The sequence below is a fragment of the Leuresthes tenuis genome, unplaced genomic scaffold (assembly GCF_036924035.1).
Source record: "Leuresthes tenuis unplaced genomic scaffold, fLeuTen1.0.hap1 SCAF_4, whole genome shotgun sequence".
NCBI lineage: Eukaryota > Metazoa > Chordata > Actinopteri > Atheriniformes > Atherinopsidae > Leuresthes > Leuresthes tenuis.
In genome coordinates, this window is record NW_027325358.1 from 18,687,274 (window position 1) to 18,705,583 (window position 18,310).

The window sequence follows — 18,310 nt, forward strand, 5'->3', positions numbered from 1 at the left end:
TTTGTAAATCTTCTGCCGCAGATTGGAATGCATTTCAATAATACTGTGAAGTCCCAAATACCATCGTTAGATTTTTATGGAAACACGTTTGATTCCAGACGGATGTAATAGTCTATTCTATGATCGTCTTCCTCTGAATCTCTTTAAAAGATTTACACAATTGAAGAGCATGGGAATAAGTTTTATTGAGCTTTTATATTTCAATAACTTTTCCAGTGCTTACCTAAAGATGTTCTGAGTAGTTAATTACCCTTGGCAGCGATGCATGTTAGGTTAATTGGTGACTCTAAATTGTCCCTAGGAGTGAGTGTGACAGCTGGCCCCAGGCCCCAGCGACCCTGAGTTGGATTGGAACACTGGTCTAACATCTGCTGGAAAAATAAGTGTACACTCACTGGTACCTGTAACACTAGCTTCAATGTTTTAATTCAGTGCAGTCAAAGTGTCAAAATCTAAACTAAATCTCAAAATCATCTGTACTTCCACTCAAAAAACTGATTCAAGCCCCTCTTAAAGGGGAACTGGTATTTAAACCTAGACCTTATTTCTGGCATGAAATACGTTTATCTATTCACCGAGAACAGTTTGGCGAAAGTCGGCGTCCTTCGGAAGATTTAGATTACTTGCGCTCACAACCCGCCGCCTCTGCTGCCGAAGTGACCAGAGAAGCCGAAGCAGCCAAAGGGGCGGGGCTTTCAAATAGCAGGCATATATAATAATCCATCTATTCATCGGTTCCTGCAATAATAAGTTTCTCCTCCATGGTTTTCCTCTCTGCCCTTTTCCGCCTTTTTTCTGCCTTCGGAATTCAGATCAACTGTCACTTTGCTGCTCATTTGTATAAAGTTGAGCCTCTCTCAACTTTCGAAGCTCACGACGCTCAAGAAGCTCATGAAGCTCACAACATGCCTTATTTGTGTAGAAAGCCCTCTATAAGCCCCCCGATAGCCACCTATAACAATAACATTGCAGCTATGAACTAACAGTGGAATAGTACACTTTCATTGATTCATTCGTCTTAAAGTATCGGTGAAATAAAGAGCTGTGATGGCTAAACTTGTGTTTTTGCTCCTCTTGTGCATAGCCTTTTGTCTAATGTGGATTTGTGTTTTATTATCTGAAATACAAGACTTCTGCTTCTGCTAGTGGCCTAGGATGCCTTTGAACAATGCTGTTATGAAGTTATAAAACATTTGCTCTTTTAAGCTATTCTAGCGCCTGTATTTAAAGTGGTTTTGCCTCATAGTCTTGTTGACCATAATCTTGTTCATTCATAGCCACAGTAATTCATAGTCTTGTTAAATCACAGTCTTGTTTTTCATAGTCTTGTTTGTCATTCATCATAGTCTTGTTTTGCCAACCCACAGTTTAAGTATTTTTAATAATCCGGATCAGCCACGCTTTTTGATTTTGCTCCTTGTCTTTTTGGAATAAACCTTTTTGATTTGAGAAGTCAGCATTTGGGTCCTCCCTTCCTGCAAATGGCTGCAGCCACGACCGAGCCTGTTGCTGCGACCAGGCCTGTTGCCACGGCCGCAACCAAGCCTGCTCCGGCGTTCAGAGCCCCTCCCTCCCACCCTGAATTGGGAACGTCTGGGAGTCGTTCCTTAAGAGGAGGGGGGGGGCTGTAGGCGTCGCCGGGGGTGGGTTGGTTGGGGTCGTGTTTGCCCTCACCGTCGCCAGTGGAAGTCCGGGCGAACTCACGCCTGGCCTCGCCGTTGCCAGTGGAAGTCCAGGCGAGCTCACACCTGTCCTCGCCTTCGCCAGTAGGAACCTGGGCGAATGCACCACTGCCCTTCGCCAGTGGGAGCCCGGACCTCGTTTCCCCTCGCCGCTCTGGAGGGGCGTCCGGGTCGATGGAGGTCTGGCTGTCTGCCGGGGACCACGTCGCCACTGAATTACATTCTTAATTTAACTTAAACATAAATCATTTGCTTTTATCATATGTGATTATTTTCATTTAAAGTAATTAAATAAAAACTGGTTGGACTAACTCCACTACATTACATTGCATGAATTTGTATGGTTTCAGTTCAACTACCGTATTTTCCTAAAAGCCTTCAATTTTCACAAATATAATCCATATATCCGTATATATAATATAAGTACATAAGGCGCATCGGATTCCAAAATCTGTGACAGATACCGGCATTTTAAATTTACCACGGGGAGCGCCGAGCATTCATCGGGGCATTAAGCCTTCCTCTGCATCACTCACCGCTCTCCCTTCGCGCTGCTCTCCGCCACGTTCACTTTTGCCGCGCCTTTTTGCTCTCGTACATTGGAAAAGAATGGCAACTGGCCACTTCCGCCGCTCGCTTTGCGTTCAGAGTGAATCCAGGGTAAGGCAGATCCCAGCCATGCACTCTGAATGGGGCGAAGATTGTATCGAGCTTGTACATAGCGACTGAATCGTGTCATCATTAATGCTTTTGCCCATGTCCCAGTGAGTGCCTGTTCTGCAGTCTGAGATGGGTGATGCAGACCGATGTGCAGTTTATAAGTGTAAAAACCACCGATGTTGTCCTTTACTGTTGGACCATTTCCCGCTGACACAGGGATGTAATACATACACTACGTGTGCTGGCGGCGATAAACCAATGAGAGAACATTAGGTAAGACGTACGCCTTATAATCAGGTGCGCCTTATGTATGGGTTAAGTACAGAAATGGACCCCATAATTGAGGGTGCGATTTATAATCAGGTAAGCCTTATAGTGCGGAAAATACGGTACATATATTTGTTGGATGGAAAACCTGCCCTCAATTAAATTGAGTTCATCCAATTAGTCGTTTTCTTGTGTGTATCTGCAGAAGACCATTCACAAACAACTCAGAGGAAATCAAATAAAACTGTAGAGGTGATGTATTATTCACTGGAGTGAGTAGCATAGATAATGATGGTACTGGAGTTAATTAGGAATACATTGTTCAACAAATATTACATTCAGTAGTGTTAATAGTAGCAGAACACTTCAAGGCGAACTCCGGTATTTTTAAATCTAGACCTTATTTCTGGCATGAAATACGTTTATCAGTTTGGTGAAAGTCGGCGTCCTTCAGAAGATATTTTGATTACTCGAGATCCACGCATATCCATATAACGTGAGAGAACAAGGCAGAGACAATACAGCCTCTAAATAAGGCATTATCTGTGCTGCAGTGGCGGGTGTCGATGACGTCATCCCAGTAGACAAGTGTGTAAAAAGCCCTCTATAAGCCCCCCGATAGCCGACAGTAACAACAACATCGCAGCTATGAACTAACAGTGGAATAGTACGCGTTTTTCCTAAAGTATTGGTGAAATAAAGACAGATAATGCTTTATTTAGAGGCTGCATCGTCTAACCCCGTTCAATCCGTTATATGGATCTCGAGGAATCTAAATATCTTCCGAAGGACGCCGACTTTCACCAAACTGCTCTCAGAGAGTAGATGAACATATTTCATGCCAGAAATAAGGTCTAGGTTTAAAAATACCGGAGTTCCCCTTTAATATTATACATCACATACATACAGTAAAACTGTTGTACAAAACATCACATTTCCTGCAGTCTGTCTGAAGTATAAAATGATAAAGAACACTTAACTTGTACTTTTAAGGATGGCATGGTTTGTTATAGGTTGTCATGGTTACAATGTGATACGTACTAAATAAAAACAAACAATTCTTTACAAATATGTACAAATTGCATTCTTACACTATTTACATTGTATTACGTTTCATGAATCATTTCAGTATTAATTTTTTCCAAAAACCTTGTTAGTCGGTTCATGAATATTGTAATATTTTGAAGAGAATATGTTTCGCATGGTGGACAGCCAACCTAAAATCCAAAAGAAGACAGAGATATTTCATGAAAACATAAAAGATAATTCATTACAAGACGCGAAAATACAAATCAATGCTGGAAAGACTTACCTCAGGTCGCAGCGTACTATTAAAAGTATTGATGCAGTTTGTTTTATATGTGATCTGTTCCTCTTCAACGACCATCATTAACTCCAGCATGTAACATTTAAGTGCCATATGATTACAGTTTTCCTACAGAGATAGACACCATCCATTATGAGCTAATATGGGTACATATTTAGTTCTTTAACAAGGGGAATGTTTCTGTTACATCATTAAGCACATCACACAGGTATTGATAATGACTAAAAGGCACAAACCTGAAAACAAATCACTTCCTTTTTAACCTTCAGCTTTCAATTTAGGGTTGCAGGATAAATTGAAAATATCTACATTTTTCTTAGTGAGACATTTTCGATCTACAATAAATCCGAGTTGTATTATTTTCCCTAACAGCAAATGCAACTCATAAAAAGACCACAACCAACAAAATGACAACAAAATGACAAGCCCTCTCAAAGCACTTCACACTGACGTTGTGACAAGGTCTGCTATTTACATTTGGTGTTTTTGATGACCAGTTTTCTGGGATGACTGCTGCCAGTCAAACAGGAGAAGAAATCTTACATCAAAGCCCCTTTTCCTAAAGAAAAATGGAGTTCCAGGAATAGAGAGACCTGTTGCTGTCTGAGCAAAGGTAATCTTATTAGTACAGGACCTTTCGTATAAAGACTTGTGACAATCAGAGAGTCCTTTCCATAGCGCCCAGCATTTTGACCAAAGATGTACAGTATCTAGGGGAAATTATGTCAATATCTTATTCTTTTAATACCACAATTTTAATCAATACTGGTATATGAGGACACCCCTTGTTTGGGGCTTGCTGCACTGAACTTGCTGCTCTGTTCTCAGTCATTGTTTTTGTCATGTTCTGTCGGTTTTTCAGTCAGTAAGTTCTTCCTCTTTCTGTTTCCTACTTTCTGTTTTTTTTTTTTTACTTGTTCTGCTCCAGTAGCACTTTCAATTTCACCTCAGTCTTCCCCTCTTTCCAGTTGTCGTGCATTTGGATCCAAGCCTCAGTTCAACTCAAATCAAGACAGAATGACCTGGTCCAGACAGGACCCAGTCATCAGACTTCTCCAGAGCCTCAGCTTGAGATTAATGGGGAGAATTTATCACTCTCTTTGAGTATTTCCACCAGCTGGCAGTCAAGGTAAACTCAACTAGCAGGGAAACATCACAGAAGGAGCCAAGGTTCCAGGCGGCTTTCTTTGTCCTCCTCTGTTTTTCCAGAGGCACACTCTCTTCCCAAGAGGCACCGACTTTGATTGGATTTTAGGTAATGAAGTGACTGAAAGTGTAATTAAACTGTGTTTGAACAGTTTTATGTGGATTGTTGGTTTTAGCCTTTTCATGGGATTCATTGTCAACAAGAAAACCTTCTGTCCCACTAACCTCATTCTTTAAGTTTGTTTCAAATTAACATCAGTGACTCATCGTGTCCTGTGATTGTTATCGTTTGTTACCAGCTGAAAATAAACTTGTGCAACTTACTTTGTTGTCATTGACTGATGGAGCATACAGCATAGCAGTAGACTTCTGAAAAGAAGTTAAAAACAAAAACATTGAGATTTAAGATTATGAAAAAAATGTATTGAAATGATGTTATATAAATGTGTGTGTTTATTTTTGGTTTTCTCCAAATTTTAATCTTGATTTGATCTGAAAAAAAGAAGAAATGCTGCTCTGTGGAATACTTCTTTACATGTAGTTATTACCCTAAAATAGATTTAGCTAGACCTTGAATGTTTAATCATAAAAAGAAAAGGAAATCAGCAAATTCATGGGGTGACTGAGTGCTAGAGGGCAATCATAACCTAAATGTATTTGATACCTTCTCTCACCTCAATGTGGCCCTTCAGCTCCTCCAAACATTGCTTTAGATCTTCAATTTCAGTCTCATGAGAAGCATGTGTGCATATACTCAAGAGGCTTTAAGAGAGTGGAGACACAATAACCACTTTAATTGTAAGAATCTTGTTCTTTCAATAGTTGTTGTAAAAGCAGACAACTGCGACACGAGTCTATTCATGTGTAGGACTTATGGTGAATCAGCCGTTCATAGGCATGCACCTGAGGCACAAACTGATGCATGCGAGGAAGTACTAACAAGCCGTTCACATCATCAGGGATGACTAAGAGTTGTTGGTTGCAGCAGAATAACTGTAACACTGTTTTCTTCCATATTTCAAAAAGATCAACAAAAACGTTCATGCATCACAATATTTTGCTCACTTGGGTGTATTCTGAGTAAGTCTTTCTTTGTCATTCGTTTCACGTTTTTATTCTGGTTAAAGTTGAATTTGTATGATAGAAAAAAACCCAAATATTAGAGCTCTGAAGAAATTATTAAAGTTGTAGCCACTTTTACAACTGGTGGGTCAGATTTTCACCAACAGTAATCTATTCATCAGGTCGAGGGGTCCGGAAAGGCAACTTTGAAATGCTGAATACATGGAATTGTGCTTGGGACGGATATTTACTTCGTCCATAAGGCTCTGTTTGGTGTCTTTTAATCCAAAAAATGGATTAAAGCACACTGTGAAAAGATCCATCTATCTATAGTCCTGCATGCTTTTCAGGGTTGCAGGAGTCTGGAGCCTATCCAACAATCAATCTTTTTCTTTTTTAAATTCTACTGCCCAAAAAGTTGTAATAACATTGATCTTCATATATTACTTGTTCTCTTACTTTCTATTAACATTTTTTAGGTTGTACACTTGTACATTTCTAAGCTGCAAGTGGTTGATCTGCCTATTTTTAGAAATTTAAATATTTGGGAATTCTCTATCATGTTGTTTCATACAGAATCATCTTCCACCATATGAAAAAATAAAGAAAAGTATGTGTAATTGAGTAGTAGTTGCACTACATGTAGTCCATTGATCAATGTATTTTTAAACTTTCATTACTGGTATAGAATCATTTTGTTATTCTTTTGTCTGATAATCAATATTGAATTTTGAAAAAGTTTCACACTTTATGCCTACCTCAGAATTAAGAAACAAAGATACGCCTGAGTTTTGTGGCTGTCTCGGCACAGGTTACAGGTCAACTGGAACTGGGCATCTTTCTACAAATAGTACAAGGAAATGTTAGCAAATCGCAGTTCGCGTTCTTGTGGAAAAAGTTTATGTTTATGCAGACGCTTTCATCCAAAACGACTTACAAATTAGGATATAACCTTACTGCTAACACCAAAGCTAACAATAAGCTACGTAGAAGGAAACCACTAGTGAGACTCTGTCAGAGGTGACAGTGTAGAGATAGAGTGCAGGCAAAGAGGCAAGTACCGAAAGAGAAAGTGCAGTGGAGGGGGTAGGGAAGTACAGGGTAAGTGCTAGGGTAGGAGATGCTCTCTGAAGAGCTGGGTCTTCAAGGGTTTCTTGAAAAGTTGAGTGGGAAAACTGTTAAATGAAGCCAGGATCACTCTAATGCTTCCTTGTTAATTTCAATCTTGAAAGGATCAACATGTAAACAAACATGCACAGAAAACATAAAAATACTATCATTAAAAAGAATTTTCACATCCAAATTATAGTTTCAAGTCATCACTTCACCAGTTTTACTTTCTTCTGCTGAATCTGTTTGACTCGGAATACATTCACAAGCATGAGTTTTGTGGTATTTACTGTTTTTTTTCTAATTTCAGCAACACTAAAAGCTTTTTTCTCCTTAAAAAAATAAATAAATCTCATCCTGTAGTTGGCAAACGTTGTGCTTTTGCAGCTATTTGCTGTTGATTGGTTTGTACCAAAATATCAAGCTGGAAGGTTTTGTCTGAGCACCTTTTTATTTTTGAGGCAGCAGATTCCCTGATGACGAAATATTTTTTATCTTACTGTGCAATGAGAACAGCCCACTCTAAGAAATGACGCCTTTCCTCCTCGGTCAATAATACCCATCATCTCCGAAACTGTTCACATTTTCATTTTTCTTTTCTCGTAGAGAGTTGGCACTTAAATTGACCTGGACACCGAAGTTTTCAAACCTGTCTGTTTACTCTTTGTTAAACTTTGCAGTTCTCATCAGTGGTGGAGTGGTAAAAGTGTCATCTATCCACACTAACTCTGAATCAAGAGCCATGTTTTCATGGTAACAATAATTGACATCTGCAGACGATATACACCGAAGAGTGCTTTTTCTGGGTGGAGCCTCTCTTTATCCTATAAGCAGCCTCAGTTCTCCGCGTCATGGGGGTAAACGGTCCTTTGAGATTCTGGTCCAAGCTGACATGACTGCATCACATAACGGCTTTTCGAATTCAAACGCTGTGGTCGCACAGGAACAGACATGATCAGCAACAATACCCAGGCTCAGGCCAAGATTGACGTACGCAGCCAATTTCAACAAAAGTTAGGAGTTTTTTGTCTGTTTTGTAAATGTATGAATAACTTTTAAGAGTCATTTGTGGATTTGTTTGAACCTTCACTTAACAAAGCACACACAATCTGCTCTTTTCACTGAAGCAGGAACCATTGTGTCTGTACTACCTAAAGTTTTTAAATGGACGACATAGCACATTCATCTATTCTGGTAGTGTTACTGTCATGAATATGTAACTTATTTACACAAATGATGTGTTTTTTGTGCGCAGGAAATAGTCTTAAAAATGCTTAACTGCATTTTATTAGGAGGAGCGCTGTCATGATACCCTGTGTGATGACAACACAAGCTATCCTAATCTATTCTGAGATGGAAATGATCCTAGATGCTTTTATTTATATTGGAATTCTATAGTCACTATATTCACAAAAAAATCAATCACTGGAATGTCATCAGGTTGTACAGAAAGCTGCTGCGAGGCTTCTAACAAAATCTTCCAAATATTCTCATGTCATCCTGTTGCTAGTTGTTGGTAACAGACTTGATAAACTGATCAAGAATGCCTGCTCTGTCCTGGGATGCCCCTTTGACTCAGTGGAGGTGGTAGGAGAGAGTTTAACTATGTGCAATAATATCAACAAGATATATATATATATGTTCTAAACTGTTTATTGTTTATATTATTTAAATTTTTTTACTATTTTAGTATTTTTATCTCTTGCTGCTGCTGCTACAACATCAACGTTTCTCCACTGTGGGATGAATAAAGGAATTCTTATTCTTAATTCAACTGCACTGACACTACAGAGTACATTTCAAAATTTTGGTTTTAACATTTAGAGCTCTACATGGACAAACTTTTGCAGCCCCATGCAGGATTCTATTCATTAAAGATTCACAAAGAACAATTGGAAAATCAGCAAGAACTAACAAATAAAGGACTATTACTTAAATGATTTAATCTGATAGTGCTTGGTAATATTACACGACCACATCAATCCACTTGCTATAATCATGTTATCCTGCAAAGACACCTATAAATTGTATCTTTGGGCACTTTGTTACCAGCAGTTTATTGCAAATAAACATGATTTGTTTGCATTTCTTTAGCTACATCTACAGAAAAATACCAAAGCTGACACACATAGAATACCATCTGATTATACCAGAATGCATCTGTTCATACAGTTGATCCATCTACTGTTCACTGATGCCTTATCAGAAATGGATGGCTGTCAAAAAGTCATTCTTAGGGAAGGGAAACTGTCCAGTCCAGAAAAAAAGGCTGAGGTCTGCTAAATGGCACAAGAACTGGTCGGAAAATCAGTAGCAACAGGTGAAAGAGTGATGAATTCTGCCCAGAGCCCAGACCTCAACATTACTGAAGCAGTATGACACCATCTTAATAGAGAAAAAGCAGCCGACATCCAAAGAAAAGCTTTGGAATGTCCTTCAAGAAGAAAATTATTGATAAAGGTGCTCATTCCAAAATATTGACTTCCAAGCTTGTTAAAGCTGTACAAATTCTGTTTTTTCCTTGAACACTGTATTTCAGTTTACGTTTGCACGTTTCAATGAATCACTGCACATAATTCCCATTTTCCTGAACATATTATGGATAAACGAGGGATGCCTCAAGACTTTTGAATAGCAGTAAGAGTTGCTGCATAAAAGATACTTGCAAGTGCAACTCCTAACCCTCACGGACAAGACCTCTATTATTTTAATGAAGCTAAATGTATAATTGAATGTTCCAATTATTATTTTCATAACAAGTTCGGTTAAATGTTTTTAGACGCTTTGCTCTGCTTTTAAGTAACACTTGTCATGTGAGCCTACTTGTTGAGGATTATTTCACTTAATCTAATCTATTAGTTAATTTATAATTTGTACATTCACACTTTATGCTACTTGAGTGCCGTCTGGCTGCTTTCTTTTTGTTTTCACCATTTCGAGGTGGTATTGATGTCATTTTGATACAACGGGACTGCACAAGAACTGGGCTGAAAATGCGTCGTGCGGCTACAAGACGTTCTGTCGATTTAAATGCCAAACCAATATAATTTACAACTTCCAGGCAAACGGTGGAGCCTGGTGCGCCAGATAAGTGCTTGTGCAATCGAAAGTGAAACTGTAGCTACTCTCTTAAGGCTCCCGGTGATAACGTACCTAAAGAACACAATGACCCCCCCCCCCCCCAGTCCACACCTCTGATAATCGTTTTGTTTCCTGGCTTTTATGTTTTATAGCTTGGAAGCTCAATGTGTTCTCAGTACAATGCCGGTGCTGAACACCTCCACCACACGCAGTGAAACGCAGCTTACCGCCCGCTGATCTCTGGCGCATGTGAGTTGAAACAGGATCACCAGAAGCGCGGTCATGAAGTCTGTCATCTGTGCAGCGCCAGCGGTGCTCTTCTACCCAACAGAGCTGCAGGCCGACATCACACTTTTGCATCTCGTGCCACAGTGAAGCTGGCTTTTCTCATTGATCTGAAACCAATATCAATACCTCTTAAGGCGAGAGTGAGAGTTGGTCAGATTTCGCAAAAGCACACACTCACACACGCCCCGCGCTCGTCATGCTCAAGTTCACTCCTCCTTCAAGTCGTCACTTTGTCCAGTCACAACAGCTGCTGAGGCTGAATTGGATCGCATGGCTTTCGGCGCAACTGGCGGGCGAAAGCAATGCCCCCCCCCCCCCCCCCCCCCCCCCCTCCTCCTCCTCCTCCTCTTTTTTTTTTAAGGAGGATTCCATAAGTGAGACAGTGGTGAGAAAACAGACTTTTATGGATATAAAACTCTGATCAAAGTTAGATACATATCCCAGTTTACCGAGTGAAAAACGGCCCTCTTTGCATGTTCTTCTCATTTTGTAATGATGGAGTTATATCCCGAGCAGCAGCTCACTGTAAATAAATGTCTTCACGTTGTAACGCATAGAAGAAAAAAAAAAAAAACTGGGGAGGTGAATACTGTAATTCTTCACTTCCATCCGTTAAACCTCCCCAAAAACTGCCGTAAGACCATGGAGAGTCCCCAGTTTGAAAACTTGTGTGATCTATTCTAAATATATCAGTAACGTTTAATTCATTTCTAATATCCAGGAAGCAAGCCTCCAACCAGCAACAAAGCATGATGACCTAGAGGTGTCTAAATAGCTCTCCTCAGTAAGCTTTTTGTCATGTCAACCTCAATGTATCAAAACAGAAGCTGGCACATTCTTCCAGAAGTATTTGGAATTTATTTTATTTATTTTTTATTTTTTAAAAGGATACGTTGATATTCTTCTGGTTCCCATCTATCAAATAGCCAAATAAAGGAGTCAAGAAAGAGTTTATAAAACATCCTTTATTTCACTTTCAGTTCAAACTATTAGCTGAGCCTGCTTTAATATTTTATTTGAGCTTTGTCCCCTGTACAGATGATCATAGGGGTTTTGTAGAAAAGCGTGACAACATTTTTTTCAAAGATATCGGAAAACAATAATACTCAGTTCGGAATATCGACTTTCTTGTGTAGTTTCCACGTAACTTGCATTGTGTATCCTTATTGAAGAGATATTTCAGGTTGTTTTGGGGTTTTTTTTAAGCGGGGGGGGGGAAGTAAGCACTAATGAGTTGTCATATCTTATCGACAGGGGAGTAGGCAGCAGTCAGCACACTCAGTCTGGAGAATCAAAAGGTTTCCCAACAGGCATTCTCAGCTGAAAGGTACATGCAAAGGTAAGAAGAGTGACTGTAGAAGGGCGGTGTTTTAAAACATCCACAACATAGCTCTTCCTCTAACCGTTATGAAACTTCCAAAGTTGGAGTTGTTTTGGGTGGTGAGAATTTGTTCTTCTTATAGCCTCCTTTTGAGTAGCTCTTAGCTTGGCTCCCCCATCGGGATCAGTTTCTGATTCTCCAAGCTGTGAGCACCCGGACCGTCTACTGAAGGCAAGACACAGACTGCACAATAAGCACAACCCCACTTTATAATAAAAAATAAGAAGAAGAATTAAAGTTTCGTTAAATTCCTAAATTGTAACGAGGGAACATCCACTGAGGACCACTGGGATCAGCACCACCGTGTGCTCCATTGGCTCTTCGGTCTCTGTCTCAGTTTAGGCAGCAGTCTCGTCTAACTTAACCTTAGCCAGGGATTCTGAAGCCGTTGCCACTTCTTCTTCTTCCTCTTCCTCCTCCTCATCTTCTTCTTCTTCGTCGTCCTCCTCGTCATCATCATCATCATCATCCTCCTCGTACTCATCTTCATCATAGTCGTCATCCTCTCCGTAGTTGTCTTGCTGACCTCCTCCTCCAGCTGCTACGCTCTTCCAGTAGGCATCATAGCCTGAAGCTCCATCGTAGTCGTCGTCGTCATCATCACCACCAGCCTGGCGTCCAAACTTCAAGGTGCGAGCTGCAGGGAACACACAGGCGCGCCGTTAGCTCTGCTTTCGTTTACCGGTATAGAGAGAAACATTCTGAGGAATCATGTTAGTGTGTTTCAGATGGATTGTAGTTTTCATCGACATCCTCATGTATCACTTTGTGCCTCTCATAATGAAGCTTAAGCCCATCTTCCCCGTGCACTACAACAAATTCCATTCCAAAGCTCCACATCACTGCTCTGATCCAGTAAGAAATCAGCGAATCAACTCACATCGCTAATTTTTTTTTTAGTTTTTTTCAAAACTCTCTTACCCCTCCATCAATAGTATGAAGACTCACAAGTTCAAGTTCAAGTTCAGTTCAAACATTTGCCTTCCCACAGGGGGACGTTTGGTTTGCATCAGTGGTTACAAAAAAGACAAACAATGCAAGATACAAAAATACAAAACAAGACTTAACACAGACATGAAACTTGAAACCAGACATGAGACATGAAAGAAAGAGTGTTTACAGACAACCTAACCAACCTCAGCCACACTTGCACTAAGAAATGTGTGTGTGGTCCATTAAAATGTGACAACAATGGAATAATTCAAATAAAAAATAAATATAATAAATATATTCCAGTGTGGCTTAAAGTGTCATGAATGATTTAGTGATTGGTCAAGTGTGTTGATTGCACCAGGGAAAGAGGAAAACTTGCACTATTGCACTTTGCCCTTGGTAGCCTCTATCTCTGACCAGATGGAAAAGGAACAAATTCCTCCAATAGGGCATCAAATGGACCTGGCCTTACTCACCAACTGTCTGCCCCATATTTGGGACGGAGATCGTTGTTGGATGCCAGTGATCTTACAGGATATTTTTCTTTTGCATTGGGAGATCACCATACCAGCAGATAAGGCAAAAAGTTAAAATAGACTCAATGAATATTGTTTTGTCTACATGTTACCATCTCCTACCTTTATCTAGGACTATGTTACTTATACTGGCTGCAATCCAACTGCCAAAAAAAAACCTTCCGTAGATGCCGTCACACCTAACCTGCCATCTCCCTCGTGTTTTGGGAGCTGCATATGCCACATCGGACGATAGAAAAGCTCTTTAAAAGGACTGCGCAGGGCTTTCTGTCGGACTCATATTTCAAGTTCTCAAGTCAAACTTTGTCAAAACAAAATAAATCGTTGATGAAGAATGAATTAAGGGAAGACAACAGCCAATGTCATCACGAGACACACATGCAAAACAACTCTCAGAAGAGATTTTTTACGGGAAATAACTTTGCTTGTCAAGAATTTCTCTGCGTTTACTCTCTTTCCGTTTCGTTTTTGAAGATATTCAACAGGAAGTCGAGCGTGCTGCAGCTTCCTTGAAACGGCAGCTTTACAGGAACCAAAAAATCCAGCCTTTTGTTTGTGTGACACTCACTGGACATGCTGAGGTCTTTGGTTTCCTGCGTTTCATGGCCGCACTTTGGACACGGTGGAGCTTTGCCTTTCTCTTGTTTGAAGACTTTACTCTTGGCGTGGTCGTCACAGTAACAAGCCTGCAGGGACACAGCCGAAAGATCATTTCAATTGAACCAAAAAAATGTAAAAATCACAGTGATATGTTCCATTACATCTAAAACTATAGTTTGAATGATGAGATAATGTGCAAACTTTGTTCAAATGTTGGCTTGTCTCACTGTCTTTGTGTGTCACCGTCACAGCAGCAGCAGCAGCACTGATGGAAATCGGTTCACTCTGACTCAAACCATGCCCACCAATGAACCTTCCTCAAGGTAGAACAGCACTGGCAGGGCACAGAGGTCTCAAACAAAAAGGTCTAACCCCGCCCTTTCTTTGCGTTTCTATGGCAACATTATCTCCACAGCACATCTGCACTGCAACTGCTGTTTTGTGCCATCTCTTTGTCAGTCCACTATTTGTTACACGTTGCATTTTCCCCCGTAAGTATCAAACCCAGAAGACTTGCCTACATACCGTCAGTGGAGGAACCTGTCAGGCTCAGAGCCGAGAGCTCGGTAAATAAACAGTCATGGGCAAGTGCTATTATTAGATGGAGCTCGGTCTAAGTGTTGTTATTTTAAACAAGGGATAATATTACCAATGGCATCTTTCAGAGCAGCGGGTTCAGGGAGACGGTTAGCCCTGCAGAGCTTCTGGGTGTGCTCTGCTGTCAACTGCGAACAGTTTATTGTTTGAGCTTTGTAACCACAACGTTACCATAAAAAAAAAAGAATAAATTAATTAAAAAAGCACTGGTGCTCAAAAAAAAAAAAAAGTGCTACGTGAGCACAAAGCCAAAGTCCAGCATAAGTTCTCACAGAATTGGACTGATGGGTTTGTTTCTCATCACTTAAAGTGCTGAAAAGGGATTCCACTCAGCTGATGTGGGGAAATACGATTAGTGACAAGCAACTTCCTTATTGTGCACGAGACAAGCAGCTTCGACATGAACATTAAACGTGATACTGAAATATTTTCCGGCACGAGGAAAACTAAAAGCAAAAATCAAAAGGTAAAAGAATAGGTCAAATTTCACACCATCTCATCAGCTGGAGAACGTTGGTTATTCTTTTTTGCTGCATTAACCATTTGTGATTTGAGCTAGAAGATGGCTATAATTTAATAAAATAAACTCTATTCTATTTTATTCCAGTACTGCTCAAAGAACAAATAAGCATGTGAGTAAACGCTCCGACATTGGACAGTTTCAGTTGTGTGGCGATGATACATTTAGTCTCACCTTGCAGCGCAGGCAGGAGTGTTGTCCCAATCTATTACAGGAAACACCTTGAACACAACATGAGAAAGAGCAACACTGTAAACATTCACTTTCTCTCCACTGCACACGTACCCACTGGTTATTACTTTCCAGAATCATTTTCATCCTAAAGCATGCAACTCAATGGCATGGTGAAAGTGAATGACTCACATTTGAATGTTTCCGCCTGAAGAACTTGGCAGCTGGCCTGGTGTTCAAACTGATCATCCTCGCATAAGAAGTTTTGACAGAAAGAACACCGGAAAATTCGCCCCCCTATTCAAACAGCCAGAGGTAACTTTTTAGTGTTATGCTGACATGACCGGATAAATTTGGTAACAACAGGAAGGAGTATTGGGGGGGGGGGGGGGGGGGTGTCCTCACCATGATCCCAGACTGCTCGCTCGCACTCGATGCAGTCTGCATCAGTCAGGGGACACACGCAGGCGTGAGTGCTGAGGCATTTCCTTCCATGACATACCCAGGCTTCACAGAAGTCACACACTGCACCCTTGTGGTCAGAAAAAGAATGGCAGAAAAATAATTGCGCATTAACATCAGCTACATCTACTCTACTCTAACTCTGAACAAACGTCTTCTTCATGCCAGTCAAGTTTATGGTTAAGAAATGCTTAAATTAACTCACCACCATGGCCATTCCAGTGGTGTGGATCCCCGGATGCTTAATGACACAGTCTGAAGACTTCATGCATTTGGTTTTGCCTAACATCGATTAAAAAAAAAAATGCACATGACGTATATCAATAAAGAGTATGAACAGACTGGTAGTCCACTTGACTCTTGCTTTCACGATCAAATAAAGGCAAAGTACACTTAAAAAAGAGGAAAGAGCGGGCTAAGAAAGACACGGCCGTACCTGTTAAGATGTGTCTATCATAAAACAGATGCACTAGTGAGTGTTTTTAGAGCCAAATTCCCAAAAAAATTCCAAAAAAAGTCATGAAATGTGAAGAAAAACAGTTTGCAATGATTTACAAGTCTAATCAATTATTACTTTATACACAATAGAACACAGAAAACATTCAATGTCGAAAAGTGAGACATTTCATAAAATGTAAACGTGGCCACGTTTACCACTGTGCAGCATCGCCTCTTCTTTTATCAACGGTCTGTGAACGTCTGGGAGCTGAGGAGACCTGCTGCTGAACCTTTGGGAGAGGAACGCTCTCCCATTCTTGTCTGATAAGAGGATTCTAGATGAGCAACACTCTCGGGCTTTCTAACATCATGCTTTGCACGTCACGATGTGTCAGATTTTTCAGTTGTTCAAAGGTCTGGACGGCAGGCAGGTCAGTCAAGCACTTGGACTCTTCTACCATGACACTGTCACACTGTTGTAATAATATGTGGTTTAAAATTGTCTTGCAGAAATACAGAAGGCCTTCCCTGGAAAAGTAGTCTTCTGCATGGGAGCACATGTTGCCCTAAAACCTGTATATACCTTTCAGCACTGACGGTTCCTGTCCAGGTGTACAAGTGGTGACTTACATAAGCACTAATGCACTCCTATACCATCAGAGATGCTGGCTCTTGAACTGAGAACTGATAACAAGCTGGACGCTCCCTCTCCTCTTTAGTTTTAAGGATGCAGCATCCGTGATTTCAACATTTGATACGTTTTCTATGTTCTATGATGACTGTGTGTAGATGTTGTCCTAAGCAGGAAGCAAAAGACTTTGAAGTGAATAAAAAAAATAATTCACACCAACCCGGTAACCCACATACAAATATAGCAAAAAAAATCCCTGCAGGGTACTCACCACACTGAGCACAAATAGGCAGTTTCTGCACAGAATTACAGAAGTAGCAGAATGCTCTGTTCTTCTGTTTTCTACCATTAGGAGGGAGAAACGAGTTAACCAACGTGTTTCACCTGTGAAAGTCAAACAGAACGTGCAGTAACACGTACTTACCTCTGGCATTTGTCACACTCCTACAAAAAAAAAACACAAGTAAGTGACCAAGTAAGAAATGCAGTTCTTCAGACATGGCATCGTTATATGCGTCAGCCACGTACCATGGTGAAGTTGCATGGGTGTTTGGCCACATCGACATGGTCCCGGTTAGCTCGACTCTGTTTCTCTCGCTCCTTTCGACTCTCAGCCTTTTTCCGTGCCCCGGTTTTCTTTTTGGGCATTTCTAATTCCCCGTGTCCGTCTGTTCACCTGCAAACACCAAGAACAAACTACAGCTGCTTCATCCAAGAGCAACTGGAACAGTGAGGTGATCGTGCCGGATAATCATGTTTATCACGGCGCGCATAATCCGCAAAGTAGACAACACGGGTGGCGATTTACTTAAGACGAACACTCAAAAAAGTTTAAAAAAAGAAAGAAAGAGAAAAGTTTGAAGTGTTTCTGCTAACGTTGGCTAGCTTTCCGAACAAGTGCCAAGTGAGATGCCACACGGTAAGTAAAACACACGCTTGGTTTAACGGGAGCTGGACCGTTTGCACATCACGCCAAAGCTGTCTAGAAGCCCGACACGTACTCACTGACGTTACACTTGGATGTCAATTAATTTAAGAGCCATTTGTGTGATTTGAACGGTTTTTACCTGTTGGATTAGCACACCCGCTTGCTTCCAAGTCCGTCCGTAAATGTGTTCGTTGGAACTCAACGCTGAGCTTTCAGTTCCGCGAGTGGAAATCTGCTCTCAGTTTCCCAAACATGCGACTTCCCAAAAGTAATGACTTGTTTTGCTGATGGTAGCTGTATATTTGAGCTGACAGCATGACAAATCTAAAATAGATGTGGAGATTTTTTAATCTTGAGAGGTTATGTGGAACATCTATTCGCGGAGAAAGCTTATGTTACTACAGTGACCAAATGATTTTGTACCGGATCAATTGTGCAAAATCATGCCGACCATTATCGGTTTCAACAGTTCTAAACAGCAGGACTATGT

At 40.6% G+C, this 18,310-nt stretch overlaps 2 protein-coding genes across 3 annotated transcripts; both read right to left on the bottom strand.

Annotated features, from left to right (window-relative positions):
* Positions 1-2,873: 2,873 nt before the first annotated feature.
* Positions 2,874-10,810, bottom strand: il15 (interleukin 15). Its single transcript, XM_072384918.1, has 6 exons — positions 10,563-10,810; positions 6,903-6,985; positions 5,757-5,844; positions 5,407-5,451; positions 3,922-4,044; positions 2,874-3,826 (listed from the first exon to the last, which is right to left on the bottom strand). The coding sequence occupies exons 1-6, from the start codon at positions 10,629-10,631 to the stop codon at positions 3,716-3,718; spliced, it is 519 nt and encodes a 172-aa protein (XP_072241019.1). The 5' UTR covers positions 10,632-10,810; the 3' UTR covers positions 2,874-3,715.
* Positions 10,811-11,573: 763 nt separating this feature from the next.
* znf330 (zinc finger protein 330) lies at positions 11,574-18,030 on the bottom strand. Of its 2 annotated transcripts, none has more exons than XM_072384920.1 (10): positions 17,960-18,030; positions 17,421-17,568; positions 17,317-17,336; positions 17,164-17,234; positions 16,029-16,105; positions 15,767-15,893; positions 15,554-15,658; positions 15,365-15,411; positions 14,042-14,159; positions 11,574-12,641 (listed from the first exon to the last, which is right to left on the bottom strand). In XM_072384920.1, the coding sequence occupies exons 2-10, from the start codon at positions 17,538-17,540 to the stop codon at positions 12,343-12,345; spliced, it is 984 nt and encodes a 327-aa protein (XP_072241021.1). In that variant the 5' UTR covers positions 17,541-17,568; positions 17,960-18,030; the 3' UTR covers positions 11,574-12,342. The 2 variants fall into 2 exon arrangements, with proteins under 2 accessions (XP_072241021.1, XP_072241022.1); XM_072384921.1 differs by having other exon boundaries at positions 17,421-17,588; positions 17,960-18,018.
* Between the last annotated feature and the right edge of the window lie 280 nt (positions 18,031-18,310).

What these genes read in the sequence shown, in the direction of transcription:
- il15 (XM_072384918.1), bottom strand. Translation starts at nt 10,631, where the DNA reads ATGACAGACTTCATGACCGCGCTTCTGGTGATCCTGTTTCAACTCACA. An exon ending in CTTTGTTTCTTAATTCTGAG is followed by an intron (nt 5,845 to 6,902) that starts GTAGGCATAAAG and finishes ACTCTCTTAAAG; the next exon opens with CCTCTTGAGTATATGCACAC. An exon ending in AGCTGAAGGGCCACATTGAG is followed by an intron (nt 5,452 to 5,756) that starts GTGAGAGAAGGT and finishes ACTTCTTTTCAG; the next exon opens with AAGTCTACTGCTATGCTGTA.
- znf330 (XM_072384920.1), bottom strand. Translation starts at nt 17,540, where the DNA reads ATGCCCAAAAAGAAAACCGGGGCACGGAAAAAGGCTGAGAGTCGAAAG. An exon ending in TCAGGCGGAAACATTCAAAT is followed by an intron (nt 15,412 to 15,553) that starts GTGAGTCATTCA and finishes GTTGTGTTCAAG; the next exon opens with GTGTTTCCTGTAATAGATTG. An exon ending in ACTCCTGCCTGCGCTGCAAG is followed by an intron (nt 14,160 to 15,364) that starts GTGAGACTAAAT and finishes GTGTCCCTGCAG; the next exon opens with GCTTGTTACTGTGACGACCA.